At 48.3% G+C, this 26,731-nt stretch overlaps 11 protein-coding genes and 1 non-coding gene across 12 annotated transcripts; 6 read left to right on the top strand and 6 right to left on the bottom strand.

Moving 5' to 3' along the window:
- Positions 1–380: 380 nt before the first annotated feature.
- ASPWEDRAFT_50281 (putative Ste20-like serine/threonine protein kinase) lies at positions 381–2,630 on the top strand (the record flags this gene model as incomplete). Its single annotated transcript, XM_040837413.1, has 4 exons — positions 381–432; positions 501–531; positions 600–916; positions 970–2,630. The coding sequence occupies 4 exons, from the start codon at positions 381–383 to the stop codon at positions 2,628–2,630; spliced, it is 2,061 nt and encodes a 686-aa protein (XP_040690536.1).
- An 860-nt stretch (positions 2,631–3,490) lies between these two features.
- ASPWEDRAFT_26305 (putative C6 transcription factor) lies at positions 3,491–6,223 on the bottom strand (the record flags this gene model as incomplete). Its single annotated transcript, XM_040832836.1, has 5 exons — positions 3,491–4,274; positions 4,332–5,697; positions 5,757–5,873; positions 5,928–5,962; positions 6,054–6,223. The coding sequence occupies 5 exons, from the start codon at positions 6,221–6,223 to the stop codon at positions 3,491–3,493; spliced, it is 2,472 nt and encodes an 823-aa protein (XP_040690537.1).
- Positions 6,224–6,902: 679 nt separating this feature from the next.
- On the top strand, positions 6,903–8,321 carry ASPWEDRAFT_26306 (L-rhamnonate dehydratase; the record flags this gene model as incomplete). The annotated part of the gene is made up of 3 exons (XM_040832838.1): positions 6,903–6,992; positions 7,061–7,283; positions 7,354–8,321. The coding sequence occupies 3 exons, from the start codon at positions 6,903–6,905 to the stop codon at positions 8,319–8,321; spliced, it is 1,281 nt and encodes a 426-aa protein (XP_040690538.1).
- A 579-nt stretch (positions 8,322–8,900) lies between these two features.
- Positions 8,901–10,267, top strand: ASPWEDRAFT_50284 (SDR family NAD(P)-dependent oxidoreductase; the record flags this gene model as incomplete). The annotated part of the gene is made up of 5 exons (XM_040837414.1): positions 8,901–8,969; positions 9,026–9,291; positions 9,353–9,770; positions 9,824–9,859; positions 9,977–10,267. 5 exons carry the CDS (start codon positions 8,901–8,903, stop codon positions 10,265–10,267), a joined length of 1,080 nt encoding a protein of 359 aa, XP_040690539.1.
- On the bottom strand, positions 10,131–11,288 carry ASPWEDRAFT_432150 (uncharacterized protein). The gene has a single exon (XM_040835983.1). The coding sequence runs from the start codon at positions 11,091–11,093 to the stop codon at positions 10,386–10,388; it is 708 nt and encodes a 235-aa protein (XP_040690540.1). The 5' UTR covers positions 11,094–11,288; the 3' UTR covers positions 10,131–10,385.
- Positions 11,289–12,224: 936 nt separating this feature from the next.
- Positions 12,225–13,512, top strand: ASPWEDRAFT_170371 (zinc-dependent alcohol dehydrogenase; the record flags this gene model as incomplete). The annotated part of the gene is made up of 4 exons (XM_040830603.1): positions 12,225–12,349; positions 12,435–12,483; positions 12,535–12,691; positions 12,743–13,512. The coding sequence occupies 4 exons, from the start codon at positions 12,225–12,227 to the stop codon at positions 13,510–13,512; spliced, it is 1,101 nt and encodes a 366-aa protein (XP_040690541.1).
- Positions 13,513–13,811: 299 nt separating this feature from the next.
- Positions 13,812–13,883, bottom strand: ASPWEDRAFT_t104. Its single transcript has one exon. It is a non-coding gene; the product is annotated as a tRNA-Arg (tRNA).
- An 894-nt stretch (positions 13,884–14,777) lies between these two features.
- Positions 14,778–16,253, bottom strand: ASPWEDRAFT_170372 (uncharacterized protein; the record flags this gene model as incomplete). Its single annotated transcript, XM_040830604.1, has 2 exons — positions 14,778–15,755; positions 15,828–16,253. 2 exons carry the CDS (start codon positions 16,251–16,253, stop codon positions 14,778–14,780), a joined length of 1,404 nt encoding a protein of 467 aa, XP_040690542.1.
- A 265-nt stretch (positions 16,254–16,518) lies between these two features.
- Positions 16,519–17,086, bottom strand: ASPWEDRAFT_432354 (uncharacterized protein). Its single transcript, XM_040835990.1, has one exon. It carries the CDS (start codon positions 16,947–16,949, stop codon positions 16,653–16,655), a length of 297 nt encoding a protein of 98 aa, XP_040690543.1. The 5' UTR covers positions 16,950–17,086; the 3' UTR covers positions 16,519–16,652.
- A 1,543-nt stretch (positions 17,087–18,629) lies between these two features.
- ASPWEDRAFT_26311 (uncharacterized protein) lies at positions 18,630–22,261 on the bottom strand (the record flags this gene model as incomplete). Its single annotated transcript, XM_040832839.1, has 2 exons — positions 18,630–21,914; positions 21,980–22,261. 2 exons carry the CDS (start codon positions 22,259–22,261, stop codon positions 18,630–18,632), a joined length of 3,567 nt encoding a protein of 1,188 aa, XP_040690544.1.
- Positions 22,174–22,719, top strand: ASPWEDRAFT_432349 (uncharacterized protein). Its single transcript, XM_040835989.1, has one exon. It carries the CDS (start codon positions 22,400–22,402, stop codon positions 22,679–22,681), a length of 282 nt encoding a protein of 93 aa, XP_040690545.1. The 5' UTR covers positions 22,174–22,399; the 3' UTR covers positions 22,682–22,719.
- A 1,215-nt stretch (positions 22,720–23,934) lies between these two features.
- On the top strand, positions 23,935–26,501 carry ASPWEDRAFT_181826 (uncharacterized protein; the record flags this gene model as incomplete). The annotated part of the gene is made up of 2 exons (XM_040831884.1): positions 23,935–26,408; positions 26,471–26,501. The coding sequence occupies 2 exons, from the start codon at positions 23,935–23,937 to the stop codon at positions 26,499–26,501; spliced, it is 2,505 nt and encodes an 834-aa protein (XP_040690546.1).
- Positions 26,502–26,731: the final 230 nt, after the last annotated feature.

Here is a 26,731-nt window from a genome sequence, read left to right on the forward strand (position 1 = left end):
TTGCGGCCTCCGATCCCACCAGACGAGGGATCTCATCAAAACAATAAGTATGTGGAGCAACAAGATCGCCATCATTCCTCATAGAAATGATAGCCTAACTTATCCTTGATCAGCAGCATCCCTTGAAGTGCGACTTTTGTTTTAAGAGAGTGGAAATTCTTCATGTCTCATTTGTTGTGATTCTCAAGCTAGAAACCAGTCATCTGCTTACTCCGGTATGAGATAACCAACCGCCCTGATATGCCCTAGGGATTAATTTCTACCATCCAATCCTTATACAGTTCAACCCCTTGATGGCTAGTCGCAGATAACTGATTCTCGTTTAAGTGCGATAGTGCGACGTGACTGATTGATTCCTGCGATCCTGACAATTCGCAAACATGGACGGCCTAGTTGATCCAGAGACAATTTACATGAAACAGAACTGCATCGGTGCGTTTATTTTCGCGATTACCCATTATCGAGTATATCAAATCGCTGAAATACACATGATCGTTCAGGTGGTGGTAGTTTCGGAAAAGTTTACAAAGGGTAATTCGTTTCCTCAGCCGTTTGATTTCTTCCCAAGCTCATCGCTAACACTTCATCCATAATCTCAGTGTTGATAAGCGCTCGGGTGCATCTGTCGCCATCAAGATAATCGATGTTGAGAACGCCGAAGATGAAGTCGAAGATATTATCCAAGAAATTGCGATTTTGTCTGAGCTTAACTCTCCGTATGTTACAAGATACCACGGTTCATTTCTAAAAGGGTCGAATCTATGGATCATTATGGAATTCTGCTCTGGGGGCAGTTGCTCTGATTTGCTACGCCCTGGTCCGATTCCGGAGGAATATATCGTGATTATTCTAAAGGAGCTGCTCCGAGGTTTGGACTACTTGCACAGTGACAAGAAGCTACATAGGGACGTTAAAGGTAGCATTCTGAAAGCCCCGCACTTTAAATGATGGTGCTGACATTCGCGCTAGCTGCAAATATTCTCTTGACCTCGAATGGCCAGGTGAAGTTGGCGGATTTCGGTGTTTCCGGGCAATTGTCGGCAACGATGACCAAAAAGAACACTTTTGTAGGCACACCGTTTTGGATGGCACCAGAAGTTATCAAACAATCTGGCTATGATTACAAGGCTGACATTTGGTCTCTTGGGATTACGGCGATTGAATTGGCCTTAGGAGAGCCTCCCTACTCTGATATCCACCCCATGAAAGTCCTTTTCTTAATTCCAAAAAACCCCCCTCCTGTGTTACAGGGCGACTATAGCAAAGGATTCAAGAGCTTTGTCGATATGTGTCTACGCCGTGATCCTAAGGAACGGCCTTCGGCCAGAGAATTGCTTGAGCACCCATTTATCAAACGGGCAAAGAAAACAACTTATCTAACAGAGCTTATCGAACGCTATGAGCGCTGGCATACTGTCTATGGGAATCGCAATGGCGAGGAAGAAGATGAGGTAGTGCACGAGCCCCCTCCCGAGCCAGCAAACCCTGAAGAGGAAGACCTTTGGGACTTTGGTACAGTCCGTCCTGCAGGAAGAGGAGCTCCTATGAGGCCTATGAAAAATTCAGCAATGAACACTCGAAACCACGATACTGTGGAATGGGATTTGAGAGATGAGTCTTCGAGGGGTCCGACAAAACCCGACAACAACTCACCACCAAGGTCACCCCAGATAAAGAGCGCTCCAAATCCCACTCCCAAGACATCGCCTACAAAGGTCCCTCTGCCGCCCTCCCCGGTGAAGCATACAGCTGCAGATTTCAGGCCTCAAACACCTTCACACCTTCAAAAACCTGTTTCGCGACCCCTGAAGGAAAGCCCTGGCACCAGTGAATATGACAAAGCCTTGCAGCAGTCTTTGGCTGAAGATCTATCGTTTCTCCAGCTAGATAGTTCCCCTGGGAATCCGTCGGCTTCAAAGGAACGGGGCAACGTTCCAGGTGATCAAACACCCAGAAGATCTACACCATCTCACTCTTCGGGATCACCGTTTCAAGGACCCACGTACGCAACACCATCGCGGAATCTTTTCGATCAGGGCTCTAGGCCTGCTACGGATATGCGTCCCCCACAACAAATTCCCCAACCCTCGCATCGCCCTCCACCAACGCCCAAACATGGATTGCCGCAGCCACAGCCACAGTCACGGCCGCAACTTCAGCAGACCCCGCAGACTCCGCAGACCCCAACTCGAAGCCTACCACCGCCTCCTGGTCTCGCAGGTGGCAACCAGCAGCTTCACAGAAGCTTAGAGACTAGTGTGCAAGGCGCAGGTGGATTACCGCTTTCTAATGAGGTTACAGCGCTGAATAGTGTTATATTACCGGCACTTAGGGCAGCCATGCGTCGTCGAGCCCGTCGTCTCGAACTTCTTACACGAAATACCGCTGTGCATTCCGCTGAAAATAGAATGGATTTGCTTGAACTTCAGTCTCGTCGTGATTACGTTCATCAAATGATGGAGGCTCTTGTGGGTGATATGTGCGGGATGTTCTCTAGGATTGAGCGTTGGGATAACGAGGCGCCAATTGGGATGGGTGCGGATGTTACGTCGTTCTTAGAAGGATTTCTCGAAGAAGTGTTGGTTAGGATTGAACCGGCTGACGAAGAGAACAGTCCATCCAAGCCCTGAATTCAACCTTACACATTGTTTCTTCTTCTCATGGATGGCCATGTTTCGTTTTACTTCTTCGGATATTTGGGTTACTCGGGTTTTATTTAGCATTGTTTTCTAAATTTTCATGTCTGGGATTTGCATATTTGAAGCACAAAAGAAAATTTTCTGCATTGCGTTGTTCATATGGCTTTTGTCCTCCTATCTACTTCATGTGTGAACACTTGGGTCAAGAGGACAACAGCAACCGACGTCATTGAATGGCTACCTGGTAACAGTTCGGGTATTTCTAAACGGATGGCCGATGCAACTCATCTTCTGCAAAATGTATGTAGAATGTGGCTTTTTGTTTGTGTATCTGATACTTACATTCTAACAATCTCACTGTTCGGGCTGGATCCTACAAATCGGTTTCCCGGGAACTTGTCTTTCAAGAGTATAGAAAAGGATCATATGATCCTTGTGTTGTACAGATGCTAAGGCTTTATTCTAGCCGTCAACAACCAGTTTATAAGGACACTCCAAACACTTGACTCTAGCTAGTAAATGCCCGAGGGCATAACCATCCCCAATTTCTAAGACATCAATCACAAATTTTGATGAAATCAGGTTGCTTCAACTTAATGTGTTTTTCCCAGAACCATGTACCTCAGCGGCCTTGTAAAGCCATGATGTCTGGGATAGTATCAAATTGCTGATGAACCTAGAGAGATCAAGCCAATTCCTGCAGATTGTATCAAAAGCGGACGGTGGCGATGGGGAAATCCAATCCCACGAGCTATTAGCTCATGTCGCATCACAGGAAAACCGGATACATCTATAAAAAATCGGTAAATCCAGTATCTAATGAAGATATATAAAAAAGTATTGTCCAGTTATCACCCCCCGGGGCGGAAGAGCCAGTCTGTTTCTGGAGTTGGGATGAGATAATTTGTGATGTTGAACTCATTGGCATTTGAAGAGGTAGCGTCCACTCCGACAGAACTTGTAGGTCCGGTCGCTGTCAGCCCGTGGATTGACATTGGATTATTTACTGTCCCGCTGATGTCGAGGCCGTTCATGTCCGCCGCACGCGCAGGGGGCACGCGTGGCACGTTGAAGAAGCCAAAAACATCGAGATATTCTAGCTCATTTGGAGCCAAGTTTCTTGAAGGAATCGCAGGTGTGGTCTTCTCTGGATGGCTACCAGCGGGAGACGAGCGAGGTTGTCGAGAGATGAGAAAATCTAGGTCGAATGCGCAGCGGCGCATGTCTGCAAGGATCTTCACTGTGGAGGGCGTGATGCGCTCGCCATCGGTTGCTGCAGATTGCTGGTACTCGCCATACTCATCGAGAACACGCTGTAGGATCGTGCTGTAACGTTCCGCAACTTTCCAGTACTTGCCCATTCTGTAAAGCGTGTCAACGAAGAATATTATATCTTGGCTAACAGTACGAGCGATTGTAGAGCCATGGACAAGTAGCAAGCGGGCAGAAACCCAGAGGGTAAAGGCAAAAGGCGGGCCAAGCTTATCTAGCAAGTTATTATCCATGACAAAGCGAGTGACGGAAAGAATATTGTCGACTGCAAGTAAGCATCGTTGGCTTGCGCTATATGACGGTGTGAATATCGGGGACCGGGTTGTCGGATACGCGGCTGATGAATGGAGTCTGATAACAGCACTGCAGCAACTTAACATCCATCTCAGACTTGAAATGTCAATTAAGGGTTTTACTTACGTTTGATATGTGCAGTGAAGTTGGACCCAATCACAATGGAGACTTCGATTGTGTTTTGAACCGCTACACAGCCGGGAGGAGTTCTCATAGGCGTATTCAGTTGGAAGATTGAATTCCCAGGATGTCAATTCACTGTCCAGTTTACGATATGTCGTCTGCCATTCCTCAACATCAGACAGAGCCCCTATATCCACAGGCCGTTTTAAAAATTGATGGACGCGTGAGAGAATGCCGAGTATTTCCACATAAAGGCCAAGTGATCCCACATTCTCTGCACGAGTCAGGTAATCGGCACGGTTGCTCGAACGATGGAACCACCTCGTCTCAACTGGTTGATTCCTGGTGAAGTACTCGTCCTTGCACGGAAGCTTGCGGTCGACGTCCTTGTCATCTAAAGCAAAATCGAAGGCGGTCGCTATGGTAGAATATCGGTCCAGTAAGTATACCATCCAAAACAGCCGGCGCCTACTCTCATCCTCAATCCAGGAGTCTGGCTCCGGGAGAGTGACAGCCCTTAACGTGTAGATGGAGGGATAAATAGGAGCAATGAGAGAGGACTTGGATTCGACGGCCAGTCCTAACTGGACCACAGACCGCGTGATCAAAGCAAGCAGTTTCCAACCTGGAGGGCCATTGGATGAACCCACTAGGTCAAGGGCCAAAATGACCAAGGCCTGAAGAGCTTTAACGGACGAGTTTTCTAATCCGTAAAGTAGGACCTTTTGTTTGGAGGAATCATGATATCGCTTTCGATTCTGCTCGTTAAGTCGGCTGTCGGTCGAAAAGCGGAGTGTTGTAGCAACAATTGAATATAGTAAAATGCGATCAGCCTCCTCCAGAGGAGTTGGCCCGAAGAAGGAATCCAATGTTGTCCGACGGTGGAGAATCGGGCACCATGTATTGATATGTTCGAAGTAAAGGTCCACCAGGGCATATAGCAAATCATATGGGGGCAGATCAAGCCCCGGGTCTGCAAAAGACTGTTCTTGGTTGGAGAACAAGCTCACCGGCACATTCAGCGATGATTCGTTCCCCGAATAATCATTATGGCTGGTATCTTGGACTTGTGGTAACGGAGCTGTGGGGTGAATACTTGGTATATGGTTTTTTATCGTATTTTTGGCTGATGTGTTCGACGGGCTGGTGATTGATACTTCATTGTGACAGGAAGGTGCTGGTATAGACGTCGGTTCTTGGAAATAGATGTTATTTCGGGGACTGGGGCCATTGATAGCAGAAGGCTCTGATGGAGAGCTATAGGAGAGGGGCGCGGATTGAGATAGGTCATGAGCGAAGCGAGGTTGGCTTTGGAGAATATGCGATTCTATGAGACGGGCTTGAGTCTGGATGACCGCCTCCAGCCTGTCTGTTTATTGAATGAGTAATTATTTGAATGGATAGCGCTAAGAGAAGAGAGCATCATACCAAGTCGCTGTTCCAATTCCTTGCCATAGCCTGCCCGAAGGCCAGGCTTCTTTCGCTCTTTATATTCACACAATTGACCATTGCGACTGCACCAGCCACAGCTGGGCTGGGCTCGGTCTAACAATTGTCAGAGCGCTATGGAGGGGGGGGGGTTAAATAAAAAAGACATACCGCATTTGACCTTTCTCTGTTTACACAATTCGCACCTTTGTGATACGTCAGACTTGAAATCTTCCATGGGGCCATAAGGACAAAGAGACAGGCAAAATGCAAGGCTTGGGAACTGGCAAAACCTACGACACTGTGAGGGGACGTTTTCGTTTCAGCCCCCGACCATTCTGAGCAATGGCGCGATCATTATCACTATCAGCAGCAGACCAGGATTCGTCCGCACTATTCTCTCTATCTTCATCGCCAGGATTCCTGTTTGGCGGTGGAGTCTGCTGAGCTGCAGCAACGTTCGGCATGGTGCTCTAGCGAGATCGGAGAAATCTGGACAAGCTCCATCAACAGGGCATGATCGGTTGTGGTGATGAGAATCGGCCAGGCCAAGGGAGGAAGAGAGATCTCGGGAATCGGTTACCAAGTACGGTTCGAAGGAAAGAAGAAGAACAAAAAAGAAAACAAAATCCCCGGAGAGCCGCTTGGATGCTTGCAGAGACGAAATAATCCATCCTGTTCGGATCGGACATTTGGGGGGAGTTTCTGCCTGTATGCCTGAGGCAGTCTACCGGGGTTAACCCCGCAAAACATTTCTTGGCGATACGATAGCATCTCCGCAATGCACGTCTCCTACGACAATTACAAGTGGTCGATGGTATATCTTTTGATGTGGAATTGATGCTTAAACAAACGGATCAGATACCAGCAGCCAAAGGTAGGTGTTTTATCTGAAAGATGGCCCACGGCTACTCCGGCTATTGCTCCAAATACAGCATGTTGATCTCGGGGGAGCAATGCCCCGAAGTTCCCGTCCGAGGAGAGACTGTGATTCTCTGCCCCTCGATCCTGCACTGAGATTCAGGTTTCAAATACGGCTGGATGTCCTCCTGTGAGACTGAAACTTGATCTTTCTTCATTTCTTCGCATCTGCAGTTTTACTTGTTCTCTGATCCCCGTGCTATTCGATTGCCCCTCCATTCCATCATGGGTTCGACATCAACAACCTTTCCCCGCATCAAAGAGATTCGGACATTCATCATCAATGGAGTAGGATCTGGAGGTGACTACCACAATGTATGGCTCTTACTCTTATTTCCCGGTTGTCATTTTGGACTTTCTCTGACTCCTGGTGATTTGTATAGGTCAAGGGTGGCCATTGGCTGGTGGATAGCAGTATATCTACACCCATGACACGATGGGCACAATATCGTGGCTCGCGTACATCTTGGGGAATCAACGTCTTGGGTTCCTTCTGTGTAGAGATTGAAGCCACCGATGGATCCAAGGGCTTTGCAACTGGATTTGGTGGTCCTCCGGCTTGCTGGCTGGTGCACCAGCATTTCGAGCGATTCTTGCTCGGCGAAGGTGCGATGAATACGAGTTCAATGGCTCCTACATGAAGGCCCTGTTACTAATATTGCGTGCTCTGTTATAGACCCCCGGGATACCAACAATCTGTTCGAGAAAATGTACCGCGGATCCATGTTCTACGGCCGAAAGGGGCTTCCAGTGGCTGTCATCTCGGTGATCGATTTGGCTCTCTGGGATCTTCTGGGGAAAATTCGCAATGAACCTGTCTATAAGCTCATCGGTGGAGCTACCCGTTCGCGATTGGACTTTTACTGCACAGGCCCGCAGCCTGCCTCGGCAAAATCAATGGGATTCTCGGGGGCTAAGGTTGCTCTGCCTCATGGCCCCGATGAAGGAACGGAAGGCTTGTTGAAGAATGTGCAGTACCTCCGTTCGCAGCGTGACAGTGTTGGTCCAGACTTCCCCTTGCGCGTGGACTGCTATATGTCTTTGAATGTCCCTTATACAATCGAGCTCGTAAAACGATGTGAGGCCGAGGGTATCAACATTGACTGGTGGGAGGAATGTTTGACCCCTGACGACTTTGACGGCCATGCTCTTCTCAAGAGAGCCCACCCCACAGTTAAGTTCACCACTGGTGAGCACGAATACTCCCGTTACGGATTCCGCAAACTCGTTGAGGGACGTAACCTGGACATTCTCCAGCCAGATGTGATGTGGGTTGGTGGTATGACGGAACTTCTCAAGGTCTCAGCACTCGCTGCCGCATACGATCTCCCTGTCGTGCCTCACGCCTCAGGTCCTTACTCGTACCACTTTGTGGTCTCTCAGCCCAACACACCCTTCCAGGAGTATCTTGCCAACTCTCCTGATGGAAGAAGTGTTGAGCCGGTCTTCGGAAACCTCTTCTTGAACGAGCCCATCCCCACCAAGGGATACCTCGATGTCTCAATTTTGGACAAGCCAGGATTTGGCCTCGAGCTCAACCCATCTGCACCTTTGATCAATGCTGCTTCTATCCTCACTCCAGCGCCTCAGAAGAGCTTATCATTGCCCGCGGAGAATGAGCAGAACGCCAATGGAACAGCTTAGTGATCGTTTTTTTTTTTTTTTCCTTGATATGTCCTATGTTTTTTTTACAACCATTTTTCATACATAGCCTACGATAGTTATGCATGTGCGTACTGTAACTCATTATTGTTGGATTATATTATATCATAGATGAAATGTAAGATCAATCCATTATACAGTCTACCACAACCAGAACAGAACCATAAGCCCTATCAAACGTGATTATACGGAATATTTCTTCCACGATTATAACGATCAGCATCGACACCATCGACCTCGGCAATCCGCCGACTGCGGGGAATTGCCATTGCGGCGTGTTGGCTCGGGGCATCATCCCCACGAGAACCCGAGACCAAACTCCACCAATTGCTCGCTATCTTATCGCCACTATGTCCCCTCGGCGGGGTCGAGGATTTGGGATTATTTTGACGGAAAGAGAAGGAGAAATTATCTTTTCAAGCAAAAAGGACACATTGCATTGCCATTGTTCAAGCTAATTTTTTTGCTGGGTACAAATCAATTCCACCTTGTGTCGGTGACCTATATTGTCAAAGGATTTCAAGATACCTACTTTCTTTTCTATTCAAATCTTCAAGGAAAATGCCTCTACCTCAGATTCTAGTTGGCAAGGTCACTGCCATTACAGGTGGCTTGACTGGAATTGGAAGGGTACGTGATGGAAAAAAACCAATTGATCGTGGCTGTCTAATAACAATCCTCGCTAGGCCATTGCTCTCGAATACCTCCGTCATGGTGCCAAAGTAGCAATTAACCACCTCGGGGGTCCCAATGAAGAAGCACAACTGGATGCCATGAAGAATGAAGTGGCCAGTATCACTGGCACGGAGGAGAAGAGATTCATCGCGGTTGCGGGAGACGTCACGCATCCCGAAACTGGGAAGGAGTTTGTCGCAAAGACTGTAGAAGCCTTTGGACGGCTAGACGTTTTTGTGAGCAATGCTGGTGTGTGTAAATTTGCGGAATTCCTGGAGTGAGTCTCTTTTATAACTTCCTTTCCATGCTTTCCTGCATATTTTCTAATGTCGTGCAAGGGTTGATCCTCCACTTCTCGGTCACACGGTATCAACCAACCTCTCTGGTGCTTTCTTGGCAACTCAAGCCGCAGCACGGCAGATGGCACTTGTCCAGTCCCCTCCAGGTGGATCTATCATTGGAATCAGCTCTATATCCGCTCTCGTCGGCGGTGGTGAGCAAGCACACTACACGCCCACCAAGGCCGGGGTACTCAGTCTGATGCAATCGTGTGCGGTGGCTCTGGGGAAATATGGAATCCGGTGCAATGCTCTATTGCCTGGAACAATCCGGACGCAGTTGAACGATGCCGACATGCGTGATCCAAGCAAGAGGGAGTACATGGAAGGGCGAATTCCCTTGGGAAGATTGGGACAACCGCCGGATCTTGCAGGGCCGGCAGTCTTTCTGGCGTGTGATGAGTTGAGCGGATATGTGGTGAGTTTTTATTTCCTTTTTATATTGTTTTATGAGATACTGATGGTGTATAGTCTGGGGCACAACTACTCGTGGATGGAGGTCTCTTCGTCAACCTCCAGTGATCCTGTTAATTAATGAACATAAAACCTTTTTCTACCCAGCCATTAATAGATGTATGCAAAAAGCAAAACATCATCAAAAATACTCAAATCTCTACTCCGTAGGCTTTGACTGCAACCGAACCCCAAACTCCCTTCCTTTGCTCATCGTTCAGTCCTCGTCTATCCAACACAATCTCGACCATATTTCTCCAATGCCTCCAGGACGCGTCATTTCCTCCCCCTCCCATATTACAGACAGGCCAGTCAGATCCAAACATCACTCGTTCTGGAGTAAAAGCATCAAACACGGCATCCGTCCAAGGCTGGATTCTATCGACTAGAGCAGAGATATCTGGTTCGGGAGATGCAGAAAGTGTTGGGAGCTCTGAGAACCCGCCAGAAAGCTTCATGTAAGATGTGGGGTATTGTGCCATGGCTGTGATGAGAGACTTCCATTCCAGAAACTCGGGGTGCGTGGTTACGGAGTGGGGAGAGGAATAGGGCAGTCGAAGGTTTGGTTTACAGAGATGGTCTAGATTGTCAGTGTTGATGAAATTGGAGGAAAGGAATGAAAACAATCAGAGAGAAAAAGGACAAAAAAAGAATCCGTACTTATCGCTATAACAACCCTTTCGCTCTCCTGCACCCCATCGTAAGCCCTCTTCATCATCTCGATTGTCTCTCTCAACTGCCAGAGCCCGCCCTGCCTGGCATCTACCCCGTGATCAAACACCAGCCGATTCCTCCCCAACCATTTCAACCCATCAACAAAGTCTTGCTTCAGCATCACACCAGCTGGCTTATCCTGGACCAAGTATCGCACACCGCAAACCTTTCTCCATACATCCTCCGTTCTCGTCCTCTCCTTCACCAATGCCATGAACTTTTCCAATGTCGCAGGACCCCCGGGTACAGGTGCCCACGGGATGATTCCTAGACACAGCGGCTTATCCACATCACGGTGTCCTTCTCCTGCAATAGGCTCCCCCAGAGCAATTCGAGTAAAGAAGGAGACTTCATCGAGGACATGCGTCCAACTGGCTCCGGATTCCTGGGAAGATATCCGATCTGTTTCGAGGACAATAAATCCCCGGAGATAGCTGGGCTCAGAGGTCGCAGTGCGATATTCGTCTATCGAGTATTGGGATCCCAGGGGACTTGATGGGCTATACCATGCGAACGTCGGGAGATGGGATTCTGGAAAAAGGTGGATGTGAGAATCGACTATTGGTATTGGCATGTTGATTGACTGATTCTATTCCAGCCCAGCTTCAAGCTTTCTCCTTGCGATAATCTCTTGAATCCAACGCTGATGGTTCGTCGGTTTCACTTTCGTCCTGCTGCAAACCAATGTCGCCAGTGATAAGAAAACGTGGAATAAGCCTCAATTGACTATTGTCTTACTTCAAAAGATAAGGATGAGCAGTAATAAGAAAGAAGAGACATTGCGATGGAATTTGCGACATCACTCGAATAAATTTCCATGAATCGGTGGCTATTACACCGAGATATCCGCCCATTCATCTCTGTGAATCCTATCTCATTTTTAACCCCATTTCCGACCCGGTTCCTGGTGAGTACCTTTGTGACTCTGCTCCAGATATAAATTGGCCCGGATCTACCGGGTGAAAAGATAGTTGATGTTCACTTTCTTTCTCTCCTGGCCAGGCTCTCCCGGTCGGATTCCCCGCTTACCCCTCATCGCCGAGACGATCGACATCATGAATGACCACGAGGTTGTGCTCAAACATAAGGCCGATCAAACGGATTTACGTCAGGTGCATCTACTATTCTGGGGGGGGGGGCAACCATTTGTTTGCTCAAGCCGAGTTAAACGGTGATCAACCGAGGTCTAGCGTTTGTGTACAACTCATGCTGGGTTTTATGATGCCGGCATAATTCTATCAGCCAAACCCATCACGTTTTTTCTATGGAAATTTGCTCCTTTGGGTGGATTATGTCCATGAAAGATGAACGTTCAGCATCGAAATGGATCGCTAGAGATTGCCTAGATTTCTAACATTTGTTTGGTCTTGCAGCGCCTATTTTCATGACTTTGGTCTTTGTTCTCCCCGAATCCCGTGGCTGGCAAAGTTACATCCATCTCCACTATTTCTCCTCATTCTCCTAGCTGCACAGCGACCGTGGCCAATCATGGCAGGTGGGCTTTACAGAACATCTGACTCGACAACAAAGAATAATTATAAGTAGGGGGCAAATGCATCCACGCTGATTCCCGCGTCCTCCATCGATATCCTCTTCCCAAGTTCTCTCCCAGTCGTGATTCATTCCTTATCTTCTGCGGATTAGAAGAACATACATTGCATTTCATTTAGCATACGAAACCATCTGTACGACAACATCTACAAATATGGCTGCTTCTGAGATCCCAAAGAAACAAAAGGCTGTCATCTATGACGAGCCCGGCACTGTGTCTACAAAGGTGGTGGAAATCGATGTTCCCGAACCTGGGCCAGGCGATGTGCTGATCAATCTGTACGTCCATCCGTTATACATTATGCGAGGATGATCATCCGTTGTATGCCAAGTATAGGAGGCGGTGCTAACTGATTCCCTGCAGGACGCACTCTGGTGTTTGCCACTCTGATTATGGCGTCATGACAAACAGTGTATGCAGTGTGAAAGTCCCATTTTAAGGTTATATGTCTGATAAGTTCCAGTGGAGTATACTTCCATTTCCCACACAGCCTGGACAAGTTGGCGGTCATGAGGGTGTTGGAAAGATTGTCAAGCTCGGATCTGGAACTGAATCATCTGGTTTGAAAGTTGGAGATAGAGTTGGGGTTAAATGGCTTTCCAGTGCATGTGGAAACTGCCGTATGTGCCGACTCCTTCCTTTTATCTGAGGAAAAGCTGACAGTTGGACAGAACCGTGTCAAGCCAGTTTCGATGGACTCTGTGTCAACCAGAGAGTTTCCGGATACTACACCCCTGGTACATTTCAGCAGTACACCTTGGGCCCGGCCAACTACGTGACACCAATTCCGGATGGTCTGGCTTCTGACGAGGCCGCTCCTATGCTCTGCGCAGGTGTGACTGTCTATGCTGCCCTTAAGCGAAGCAATACACGGCCAGGACAATGGATCGTAATATCTGGCGCTGGCGGTGGTCTGGGCCACCTGGCAGTCCAACTGGCAAGCAAAGGCATGGGAATGCGTGTGATTGGCGTCGACCATGGCAGCAAGGAAGAACTGGTCAAGGAATCTGGTGCGGAGCATTTCGTGGACATTACTAAATTTCCGATTGATGACAAGGGGGCCGCTATTGCTGAGCATGTCAGATCTCTGGCAGATGGGCTGGGAGCCCATGGTGTGGTTGTATGCACAGCATCCAATATCGCCTATGCCCAGGCTCTTCCCTTCCTACGGTTTAACGGTACATTGGTTTGCGTGGGTATTCCGGAACATGAGCCCCAGGCCATTGCTACCGCGTTCCCGGGATCTCTGATCGGCAAGCATTATAATATCACCGGTTCGGCTGTTGGAAATCGGAGGGAAGCCATCGAGACGCTGGAGTTTGCAGCGCGAGGTGTTATCAAGACTCATTTTCGAACAGAGAAGATGGAGGCATTGACTGGTATTTTTGAGGAGATGAGCCAGGGTAAAGTTCAGGGTAGAGTGGTTTTGGATTTGTCTTAGATTTGGCATGGCTGTCTTTTATTAATGGTGTGTATGCATGTGCATGAAATTGTTTGGGATTGATTCGAGTTGATGTATATGTATGAGGCGTGGGTTGAAATATATAGTATCAGTGCTACAATCGCAACTACCCATCACAGTAGATGTACTTCCTCAATACTGGCATAGTATTTTATATCGAAGCCTCAAAACGGTCCTTAGGGAAAAAAAAAAAAAAAAAGGTAAAAGAACAAGAAGAGAAAATGAAACATGAGCGATGCATACAGTACGTAGCAGGAAGAAAAAGTACAAAAAAGTATTGACCGACGCAGGGATCGAACCTGCAATCTTTTGATTCGTAGTCAAACGCCTTGCCATTGGGCCAGCCGGCCTTGTTGTTGAAAGAACTAGGGTATAATGTCCTTATCAGCCAAAAGAAAAACTCTGCAAAATGTGGGATTGATTGCCCCTCCGAGGATCCGAGGTCCACTATACCCAAAACGACATTGCATGAAAAAGAAATCAAGAATACTCGAGTAATATCTCGATTAAGATCACATGTATGAATTTCTATTGGTTCTCTTTTAAATTGTCCGGGTTACGTAAAGAACCCCATCCAGTGGAGCTACTGGTGTATACAAGGGGGGGTGGTATTATTGGGTGTTAAGAACTGCCGAATATCAAACACAACGGAAGCACCAAATTTCACCGTCGGTTCATATTTTCTGGGACTGTGGCTGTGCTAACTTACCGGGGGTTGTTCGGTTACTGGAATTGGCAACTGCTTTGTGCAATTCAATCTTCAACATCGTCATCTTCGTGGCAAGGTTCCGTTCCAGAGAAATAAAGTTGCGCAGAGTCCCGAGTACCAGGTAAAGTATTAGGGTTTGGTGCTGCATCCAGGGTCGTGGCTTCCAGATCGGGTGTCATGCTGCGTCACAGGGTCCGGCCATGATCTGGTACGGATCTCGCGCTTTTTTACTTTAAATTACGGCATGACGAGGGGATTCATTATTTCATACTGAACAGTTTGATTGTGTTAGAACCAGAACCAGCTGGTAACTAGCTAGGCACACATTCGCCACATATAATCAGAACGCAATAGGGCACAAAGGTAAACGGAAAGGGAAAGAAAACATCGGGGTGCAAGATGACATTCCAGGGTATTCATGAGGGCAGAAAATTCGTTAAGACATGCTTGTGAAGCTGACAGTCCATCCCATCTCGTAAATCGGAGGCTCAAGGCCAGCTTCTTCAAAAGGTGAAGTTGACTGTGTTGAGCCTGCTCATCGGGTCCGTTTGCTGTTCCCTCCAGGCGTACCTGCAGCAGGCCGTTTTTGTCCAGAACCAGTAGAAGTAGACTCGGCCAGTCGTACTAGAGCGCTCAATTTGATGATGTAGGCCTTCGGGGCGCGATTAACCTCGTTTCTGTGAAGCATTGCCCTCATCCTGGACCCGAATTGACTGAGGTCTCCAGGAGGTAGATGCTCTAGGGCATCCAAGACGAAAAACTCTTCTGTTTCTTCCGCCTTGCCGATGAGTTGTTGGTATAGATTGCGCTGGTCCTCATCTTCTCCTTGGAAGCTAGCTCGGCCCCATCGGTTGCCATCCAGTGCATCTTTGTTGCGGTTGCAAACGTCCTCCAGCAAGGTGACAAGGGCTTTCGCTGCCCCTTCCATGCCGTGGGGAGCCCGCGCAATGATATTTGCCTGCACACGATCCACATTCTGTTGCAGATGTTCAACAACATCGCCGACTTCCACGCTGGTCCCATCCGTCGGGGCTTGACCAGTCTGGCAGTACCGATCAAAATCCGCCAGCAGCCTTCGTGTTTTCTCCTGAATTTTGTCGAAGTAGATTGCTGCGCAGGCTCCGGGCGGCATAGCTTTACAAAGGCTATTGTAGACAACGTCGTCGTGAACGGCGAGCCGGAACATGGTGGCTTCGAAGTCGCCCTGAACAACGCACTGCTCCGGGGTACGGCTTTGCTCTGGGTCCTCCACCAGGTCCAGTCGAAACTCTTCAGGGAGCGTGACTGGACTGAAGGCAGACATGATGTCTCTTACATTCTGCGGACGATTCATACCGCCGTCTGCTTCACAGCGGGTATACTGACAGCCGAGTTGGTCTGCAACTGTTTCCAGTTGGCCTTCAAGTAGTTGTTCGATGCGCGTAAATTCCGGTGAACGTCCGTCATTCGTCAACGGCACATCAGAGGAAGGAGGATGAGGCGTCAAGCAACCACGAAGTTGATCAACAATCCACTGAATGATCGAAGCGAAGAAAAATCAGTACGCAGTTTCTTTTCAACTGCTCGCTTGAAGAGGGGCACTCACAAAGATATGCTGACAGGCCACATCAGGACGATTTTGAAACGTAAAACAGGTGCAAGAATAAGTGTCTGGACTGATGGTGACCTGAGGCTGTTCTGAAAGTTGAAAACTGTACCCCCTACCGGTGGTGCGGCAATTTATAACCTCGAACCGGCCAGTCAAGCCGACGAGGGCTCTCGCCACAGAATCACCATCCAGATGGGCGAGATCATAGGTGATACCAGAGGTTGCCTGTACAGTTGATGATTCAGCCGAGTCCCCTTCTTCGCTCTCGCCCTCTTCCTCGGAGCTTTCGAAGGACTCATTGTCGCTGCCGCCACTACTTGGGCCATGGGATGTTGAATGCGGCGCTCTGTCGGCTTGGGACCGCGTATCAGGCAGGTTCCCGCCAATAGAAAGCCGACGAAACTGTCTGGTAGGGGCAGACATTAAAGCATGAACGACCCGACAAGATAGACTTGGGTCGGAAAGATATGCTCCTAGGAGATGGTGGGTTCTGCGACGGCCAGCCCGAATAATATATAGAGTTTGTTCCGAACCACGGATTGGAGCGGGTACCATGAACCAAGAATCTCCAACGCGGTGTATTGGCTTGAGCCACAACGAAAGGAGGGCGTCCTAGGAAGGGGGCTGAAATCTCCCGATCCTGATCTACCCTCGCAAAAGCCCATCACAGCCCTGGGAGTGGCCAGCATCCACTGTCTGCGCCGCAAAAGGGTCGCGTAAAAAAAATTCACTAGTATTTGTGCGTAGACCGAAGAATTTTTGTCAAGTACATTTGCCAAGAGGAGGTGAGCTTTCCAGAAGTCTCATTCTTGCATCACTCGGTCAACAGCGCTTAGGAACAAATGTCGATATAAGGAAGGAGAGTAGTAAAACCACGGTACTCGCTTCGAGGCGCAGTTGAAGAACCGTAGGCTTATAGAAAGGCTGGAAGCAGATCGTCCGACAGGGTGAGGGAGATCCCGAATCATGATCTTCAATGCCCACCAAGTTCTGTCGACGGCAATGAGAGCTTGGACCCAGGGCTGTAGGGCCAATTAACGCAAGATACAAGCCCAAGGTCGCTGAATCAGATACCAAACAAGACTGACGCGCAGATACTTGATAACAAGGAAACCTCATAAGGCAGCTCGAAATTGCGGCGTAGTCTCTCCTCTGGGAGAAGCAACAGATTAATCAAAAAGGAATGGATGGGAGACGCCCATTTGTCCTCAATATTGCCGCACAAGCTGAGTATGTCTTATTTACGCTTCGCCAACACGGAGTGGCCGTGAGAATTGAATAAAAATGTTCTCGATATGCCCCTGCGCCAGTTGACGAATTCACATCATAAAATAATCATAGTTTGTAAAATAAGGAGGCATGAATACCTTGTTCTCTTCTTTCATCTTTTGGGACAGGCAAAACCTCTCAGATTCGTACTTTTTAAGATCCCAATTTTTCTCAACGGCCGTGCGGTGCGATCAGCGGCTTTGCCTGTACTTTCTGGGGGTGCAACTGGGGCCCGGGGCAGCAGGGCAGCAGCAGGGAGTGCTGGACCTTGGATAAATGCGTTCGTCTCCCGAGAACACCGCCACTATACCCGGTACTCCAATAGTGGGTGACTTGTCGTCAGCGATAGTAAGCAATAGGAAGGTAAATAGCGAAAAAGTCACGATTTCTTCCAAGGCACGGAGTAATTTCATTGATGATCCCATGACTCAAGACGCCATCTAACCCAGACTCTGTTGGTGGTGATCAATCGTTCAGGAGCATCTCTCGCGGTGGTCAAGGCGGCGTAGCCTCTGTGCCACTGGACGCCATTTGCGCGCGGCACAGCAGCACAATGATTAAACTTCTCGGACTTTGTGAGATCATATGCATCGAATGGGCAGTAGATAGCGAGAAATGTGGATGCAATCTTGTAAGCTGGAGATTGATAGGTCTGCGTTGATTCCCCAGGTTTCAACGTCTAGGCTGTGCTGCGTTGATCGGACGCGCCGTAAACGTTGCCCATCCGGCGAAGAGCAGTCTTCTGGAACCTCAGGTGGATTTCTAAAATATGCCTTTTATTCTTTTCTTTGTTTTGGTTCGAACACAATCGTTTCCGTGAATTTCTGAGCCACAATCGTCAGACAAATCGGGCCAGGCTGAATGGATAACCTCGACGACGGCAAGCTAGAACAGCGACAGTGATGCGGTTAGCACAGGTTGAGTTGGATTTATTCATAATATTCCAATCATGATACTCAGCTCTAATGAGAATTTGACAGCCGGGCAAGAACTAGACAATTCTCCTTTTCTGGCTGTCTGTTGCGGAGGAAAGAAAGGCTTGCCGCTAAACACCGCATGCGCCAGGCAAGACATGAGGCTCATGATGGCAGCTGGAGGATTCGAGCAACACGATCGTCAGTGGGCAAGGACTGCATGTTCGTGTAGCTTTCAAAAAAAGCCATTGACCAGCACTCAAGCTAGTATTATTCCTCAATGTCTAAGTTACGCACTATAAACATGCCTTTATCAATTAATAGTAAATTTGCTATGTATAAATGTATGAATATCTAAACCTCCAACCCGTGGATTCCATATGCACATATGCTTCTAAGCGCAAAGATAGAAAGAGGAGAAGGGTATTGATAAGAAAATTCGTCAAGTCATGAGCCAGGCTTTACCTGACCTAGAATATAGAAAGACGAGAGAAAGAAAGAGAGAAGAGAAAAGAAAAAGAAGCGGGAAAGGCAGAAAAGAGCGACCGGATGGCAAGTTAAGAGAAAGAAACGGAAAAGAAACTAGAGAAAAAGAGAAAAAAATAGAACCACACGATTATGGATTGTTCCTGGTGGCGTTCCTCTTCTTAGCATTTTCTAGCGCTTTGCGTAGCCGCTGTTGGTGCCCATGGTCTTCGTCTGGTATTCTGGGTGTCATACTGGCAGTGGGAGGACGAGAGCCTGGCAGTAAAACATCGACAGGGTGGCTGCCAGGAACAGAAGTAGAATGGTTCGGTTCTTCTATCACTGGATCTTTGCCTAAACTCCGAAGGAGGTCGTTGATCTTGGAAATGATCTCTGCTGGTCCATTCCGGACGCTCTCCAGCTTGGAGTCAAGCTCACTCTGGATCTTAGCATCCTCCTTCTTTTTCTCGTTGTCAAGTCGACGGAAGACCTTGACATCCGAGTTCGAATAACGTGCTTCAGCGACAGAGACACTGTAATCGGCATCATTGAGGGTAGAATCGGCGATGCCGAAATTGTGAAGGATGGATTCAGAGTCCATCCGCAACGATCCCACCAAGGTCGAGATAGACCTCAGGATTTGGTCGATTTCGGAATCCGATAGACCAGAAGAGCGAATTACTGCAGGACTAATCTTCTTCAATTTTGTGGAAACCTCATCGAGGAGGCTTTGGTTCTCGCCCAAACCGTGCATGACGGCACTGTCAAAAGAGTCCATGAGCCTATTGGCCCTTTCATCCCGGTCTTTAGTTGCTTCCAAAATGTTTCGCTTCTCCATTCGATCGAAGTCTGCATCAAGTCGCTTTAGGCCTAGAGTGTCACCCATGAAGACGAGCGGTCGGCGCTCCGTCTTCTTCCGCCGACGCTCACGATCTAAAGCGATCCCGAGGCGCTTCTGGTAACGCATTTCGAGCATTCGGTAGATTTCGTTCACGGTCTTCATTGTAAACGATAAATTATATTTGTCTGCCGCTGAATCTTTGATCCTGCTGTTTTCATGATCGAGTTGGCCAAGTGCAGAGTCGTAATGATCTCGGAGTGCGGATATCTCTTCCCTGAGCCTTCGGTCGAGAGGGTTGAAAGCGTTAACATTGAAATCGTCAAGTTCCCGTCGCTCTTCGTCCAGTTGCACACGGGCTTCTGTCTGTCGATATTGGTCTTCTAGAACGTTGATATCGGCATAACCGATCTCCTTTTCATTAAACAGGTCATCTATTCTCCTTTCAGACTCCTCTTGACGTCTCATCCGCTCTTTATCAAGAGCCTCTCGCCTAACCCTGTTTTTGGCTTCCCACCCATTCAAGGCGCTTTGGATATAAGTGAAATCATCAGAATATTTTTCCAAGTCCTTCCTAGTTGTGGCATGCCAGGAGCTCTCTGAATGTTTTGACAGAGGCGTGGAGATGATAGACCGTAGTTCGGTGAGAGAATCTGCTCTACCTTGTCGCAGAGACATAGGCAACGGGGGTGGAGAAGAGGTCTTTCGACGTGGCCTTTTCCTATAGGCAACACTCTTCTCTCTGATAAGTCCGATGAACGTTTCATCATGTTCAGCCTGGGCTGGGGCAGGGGTAGCGGTTCCTGATCTGCCTTTAGTCGTTGGTGCTGGGCCATTTGACATTACACGCCCACTCTCCGCAGATGCTTGTCGTAAGGCAGAATAAGCTTGGTATGCAGGCTGATCAAATTTAAGACTGTCAGAACCCCGCTGAGGGCCTTCGGTGTACCTAAACGGCGTGTATATCGCCTGGGGAGGGTTTGTTGACAAAGGCCTGAAAATTTCTTCATAATTCTCACTTATTGAGGGAGGGACTGATGTGGAGCGTGAGGATTGAGTTTGTGAATCAGCCACCGGTGGATTGCCAGTTCTTGCATGCTTCAAAGCATTGGCAAGGCCCGTAGGGTTTGAGGCTGATCTCTGAAGACCGTGAGAAACAGGCGTATGAAGTCTGGGAAGTAGTGGGCGCCCACCGGGGCTATACTCCCCATCTTCGTAGCCTTCCCGGACATTGGAGGATATACCCTGAGTGTTCTCCGATTCCACAGGTATCAATCCCGATTCGATAGGAGACGCAGTTTCCTCGGATTTCTCCGTTGACTGCTGTGAGATCGGCTCTATTTGCGGGGTAGTTTGATCGTCACTCTTGAGTTCATTCTCAATACTGTACAAGATTTCACGTAGTTTTGTCTCTTTGGCCATGAAGGCCGTGAATATCTTGAATCGCTCCTCGTCAGAATCGGCCACCGTTTCTTTTCGCAGCATAGCTGTGTAGCGCGCTAGTGAAGATTTGAACCACGGGTCCATATCCCCATAGGGATCCAGACCCTTTGGCTGCGGAACAACAGGCTCTGCTTTAACGGAATCCTCTGCAGTGTGGTTTGGCTCTTCCTCATTCGAAGCAGAATGCATCTCCCTTGGAGGCTCTATATTCTCTGAATTGTGCTTTGGAATCTCAATTTCAAGAGGACTAGGCTTGCGTCTTGGTGGATCTCTCGAATTAGACCGAGATTCTTGAGGAGTGTGGGCAGCTGAAGATTTAGTTTCCGGTGATATGGGCCGTGTCCAAGCCTCGATCACACCGTCAATGCTTTCAGAAGGGTCAGTGGCAGACATTGTGCTGTAACTGGACTCAGCGGTGTCTACTCTGGCCGGGCGAGGCGGTTCGTGTATCTCCTGAGTCACGCTGGGGCTAACCGGTGAACTCGCCGATCGTTTTTGCGGGCCTTGTGAATAGTCATTTTGCGTAGTATGCATCAAAGGTGAGATACTCTGCGGCGGTGTAGAAGTTGCAATTTGATTGTTCAATGCTGGGCTGGATTCGGCTGTTGAATGGTTTGGGGGCAGCTCAAACACAGAGCCTGGTGGTGCCGGAGTGTCCTTTTTAGGCTGGAATACTTCCTCATCGTCAATATGCCCTGGACTAGGGCCCAAGTGCTCCCAATCAGACGGAGTACCAATGCCTAGGGCCGAAGCAGACGCATGGAAGTGAGGGCTCTTGGGTGGTACAGGTGGTGGAGCTACAGCCGGCATCAGACCCTGATTTGTTGGTGGGGACTGAGGCTGGGGCCGCTCGACTAGAGGTGACTGCTGCCATGTTTGATTGTTCTGCTCCGGCGAGGGATCCAGGTAAGGAGGAACTTGAGGTGGGTGTGGCGGTGCTGGTGGTGCTGGCAGCAGCGGCGATGATATAAGGTTAACATTGTGCTGAGGCGTATACGGAGGAGGACTTGTCGTCCATTGTGGATAACTCCCCAAAGGTTGACACCCAGTGTTTGGAGTAGCGGGCAAAGGCTTATTATTATTGGGGTTTGGTGAGCCCGCCGCAGGGGTTTGTAGACGAGCATGAGGATTATCTGCCGCGCTTGAAGGCCGAGGCTATACAAAAGCAATCAGTAAGAAAATTTCAATCTCCTTGATCGTATGAAAACACGTCGACTCACAGGCAGTGGGGGAGGAGCTTGATGCACTTGGTTGAATCGCACTCCCCACGAGCTTCTGTCCAAACTAGATACTGGCGATACAGCCCCGTTTATAATGCTTCCAGTCGCGCCTGGCATAGGCCCATAGATACTCGGATTGTAGGAAGGGGGAGGGGGAGAGATAGGCGGGGAAGCTGGAGCGAGCGGCTGTCGGTTTGGATTCGGGGATAGACGCCATTCTGGCTGCGGAGGACCTATATTCTGATTTCCGGAATAGCTGGGATTAGACTGCGACCCGTACATATCTGGCAATCCTTCGTCAGCGACTATGAACGATCGTCGCCGGGAGGGAAGAGGTGGGAGGTCATTTCACTCAGACAGCAGAGGAAGAAAGAGAAGAAAAAGGGTCGGCTGACCGTCAGTCCGTCGAGCAGCCCCAAAATGACACGAGACAACTTTAGCAACGGCACATGTGGCCCCCAAGGCTTGCTGGAGATATCGAAATCTTTGACGAGAAAATTCAAGAGGCAAATTATAGCATTCCTGTTTGTGTCAAGCAAGCTGTTTTCTCTTGTTGTTTTTCTGGCGCATCTCCGAGATACGACCCATTATCTCCGCCAGCCAAATGCCCCACTTCCACGAACACCTCTCTCTCTCCATCAATCTGATATAGGAGTCATCATTAATTATGCCCAACAAATTATTATTATACTGCTCAGATGATCATGTTCATCTCCTGTGACGGGTAATGGATGGAACTGCAATGGCCAGAATCAGAATGAGGTGCATCCATAGTTCGTCACATGATGCTCGAACCGACTTGATCCAACCACAGCCAACTCGACATTGACATAATTGACATCCGATTAAAGTCTATGATAATGATTTGCTGCTGCCATGAACTGATGGGACCAATAGGAAATGGGGGAATGAAATGGGAATTGGAATTGCTGTGAGTGTCTCTATTAGAACGAACTTGCCCTACCCCCTACTCATATATCACGCCTTATAGGATTTCACTTTTCCCGCCTTCTATCTTCGAATTGATACATGTTTGATTCATAAAATCATACACTGGATAGTCGAGACTGGTTAATTACCCCGTTAAACTGGATCCACGTCACGCCAGCCATACAGCTGTGGTGTCTGGCTACGCATATTGCTTACAGCAGCATTTGCTTCCTCGCCCTAGCCTTCTCCATACACCATCTCTACTGACTGTTATAATATAGGCGATTAAAAAATTTGCCTCGAGACTCCGACGGCCCTAGACCGATAGGCATCTGTCCCATTCTCCCGCTACTCCTTGGAGTGCTAGAATGATATAGCTGTGCAAAGCCCGTTCTCATTGTCCTACTCGACCAAAATAAAGCTGCAAAGCTAAACTGTTCCTATTTTTACCCTCATAACCACGGATATAATCATGTCCGTTTTTTTATTTATTTATTACATATTCTTGTGATAAATGTGGTTGAAAAAGAGGTGAGAGACAAAGAGTGTTTTCTTTGTCTTAAAGTGATCGCCATATCCTTCTTTCCGCTCAATGATCTCATATAAACTCTATTTCCGGATCATGTTCTGCTTTAACAGCAATGGTTAAAGGTATGTTTCATAATATTAGCATGCCTTTCTTTATCGGACGAATTTTCTTTGTTGAAGTGCAACATCTCAAAGACCCACCATTGGTTTCTGAAAGAAAGGAAGAAATAAAGAAAGCCCCGGTCTGGTTTTTGATCCTATGCTTTCTCAGGTAAAGGTCTACTTTCCTCCCATCATGCCTGTCTTTGTTTCTGTAGTTAGTATCGACCCAAGGATTATTGAAGTATGAGCGATAATTTCCCAAGTTGATACTGGCTTCTGTACTTTACAACTTTGAGGCCATCGAAAATTACTTCAACTACTTCCACATTACAAAAATTTTTTTATTTTTCTTCCCTTTTTACTGTGTATATGCGCTTTACACACTACCCATAGCAATGCCCCCCCAAAAAGAATATACGGACGAGGAGATTACTTATAAGCTTCGCCCTCCAATAAATGCCATCAGGATTCCTGAATTCCCAGAAAGGCCTGATCTATTTGATGAAGTTGAATGGGTCCCATTTATCGGCGTTGAAGATGCAAAGCTTGCACATCGTCTCTGGCACCTTCCGGATTCCATCATCGGGCAAGCATTAACTGGGAAAACGAACCCATACCCACGACCACCGGATGAAGATCGAAACAGACATGCGCTGGCATCAAACATCTACGAGAGCTTGATGATCGACCATATACTGCCAACCAACGAATCTGAGTGGGAAGCCAACTGGCAAAATGAGGGCCTGAAGCAAGCTCAATGGTCGCGCCAGGATATCTTTGGCACTGATGGTGACCAAGACTATGCAGAAGACCAGCAGGTTTTGATCGAAGGACATGATGTGTTGACAGCTGCATACTGGAAAGTCGACAAATTGCGAAATGAGCTCAGGAGTCGCGGCCTTGATGATTCCGGGAGATCAGCAGAGCTTCGCAGGCGTCTTAATGACGATGAACGGCGACAAAAGCAAAGACACTGCTTCCTCCCGCGAAGCAATCTCTCGCACTGGGGCATTGACCGAAGCAACTCAAAATATGCGATTCAACTCACCGAAAGCAACCATCTCAAGCCCCTTGATATGTACACCTGGGCCATCTCACTCAGTCCATATAATCCTACATACTGGGTGAGCCGAGCCTATTGTCACTACCAGCAAGCATACTTTGACCTTGCCATCGGGGACGCTTATCGTGCGCAGCTGCTGTGTGAGATACTTGCTGATGCCCGGGCCCGAAACCGCCAGCCCGGACTCTATCCTCGAATCTGGCATGCGATTGAGCAGCATCTCCTGGTAGATCCCCGAGATCAGGGAACAGGCGAACTCAATCCAACAGTCCAAAAGTTGCGCGAACCCAACGGGATCAACCATTTTATCCCAACCCTTCGAAAGGCACTACAGAGTATCATAAGCCTCAGTCTTTTAGGGCTTCAGTGTTGGGATGATTACAAATCTAGTGACAACTATCTCAGACAAAGGCTCATCATGGCATTCAATGACACGCAGATTTTCGACCAGCGAAGAACCTTGTTCGGGAAGTTGATGGAGCAACACAAAGAATCAAGAAAACAATGCTACCGCTATCCGTATGAGAGGAAGGCTGGATATGTCAGAGGAGATAGGAAATATCCGTATGACGCAGGCGACAAGAACCGGCACGAAGCCTCGTTTTTGGACAATTTGAATAACAACCTTTTCGAGAACAACGAAAGTCTTCCATGGAAGAGGTGCACGATTCGCAGCATTGAAGATGAAAAAACGCTAAGCGTATTTGCAACGCGTGATATCGAAAAAGGGGAGATGATTTTTGCAGAAGAACCATCGATCAGGGGGCATCTTATTCCCAACAGTCTACCAAAAAATTGGCAGAATTTGATGATCGACAAGAAGACCAAAAAAAAGCAATTATACAGACGTCCGCCGGCAGACTCTGAAAGCGGGCTGAGGTGCGAAAATTGCCACAGGATTGTGAGAAATGCAGAATACAGTGACCAGGATATCGAGGAAATCAAACGCGGGAATCATCCGGAAGCTTGCAGGTGTATCCTCGAAGGTGGAAAGAGGGTGCATCTGAAGTTTTGCCTGGGCATTGAACCCCAGGGTGACACATGCTCCCAAATTGCTCGAAAATTGTATCATCATCGAGCCTGTGGAAAGAGTTGGACATGGTTACACAACGCAATGCGACAGGGGATATACTCATACGATGATATGTATCACTTTTCGCACTCCAACGAAGAACACGGGACAGTGTTGAGCCTCCTTCTGCGAGAGGTATTCGATATCACACTCATGAGACGCGAGAGAAGCGATGATCCCAACATCATGGCTCACGAGATCGACGAACTTCTCGTGCTGGAAGATTTTGAAGACTGGCATGAGAATTGGTTCCCGTTCACTTTCGCTGCAAATATCCAGGTGCCGTTCGATATTTTACTACAGCTGGGTGTCGACATCTTCCGAGACCTCACCTTCGACACTTGGGTCATTCAGACCGTCTTGAGAAAGCTGCTAGTCAACGTTATTCCGTGGGATTTACAGTGGCGAAGCTCTTTCGGGCCGTCCAGGAATCATTGGAAGAGGCTTCCCAGACCAGAATGGCAGAACACACCGAGTAATGAGAAACGCATAAAAAGATATGACCCAATGTTCTGTGACATGTACCTTTTCCCAGGTTTCAGCTTGTTCAACCATGCCTGTCGTGATTCACACAATGCCACATGGGGCTACGACCAAACCATTCCCAACCGTGTGCTTATATGGGCGACGGAGCGCATTCCCGAGGGCACTGAAATACGTATCCCATACCGATACAAAAAGCCAAAGAAGAGGACTGCGCGCCGGTTACTCGGCAAGGAATGTACCTGCAAGCGGTGCACTGCAAAACCCCAACAACTCACTACTAATTCGGGCCATGATGACGACTCCGGTTCAGATTCTCCCGTGGAAACCGAGGGCGAAGATGAACATGACTTTGGACAGACGGCACGCAAGACCGCACCCCCTCGTCCTCACCCGCATGCCCACGATACACGACTGGGCGCAAGCTCGGGGGGAAACGCAGAGAACGAAAACCCGGAAGAAGAACCAGCCGGAGAAGAAACAGCGCAAGAAGAAACAGCGCAAGAAGAAACAGCGCAAGAAGAAACAGCGCAAGAAGAAACAGCGCAAGAAGAAACAGCGCAAGAAGAAACAG

This window comes from Aspergillus wentii (genome assembly GCF_001890725.1).
Source record: "Aspergillus wentii DTO 134E9 unplaced genomic scaffold ASPWEscaffold_3, whole genome shotgun sequence".
In the NCBI taxonomy this organism is placed as follows: domain Eukaryota; kingdom Fungi; phylum Ascomycota; class Eurotiomycetes; order Eurotiales; family Aspergillaceae; genus Aspergillus; species Aspergillus wentii.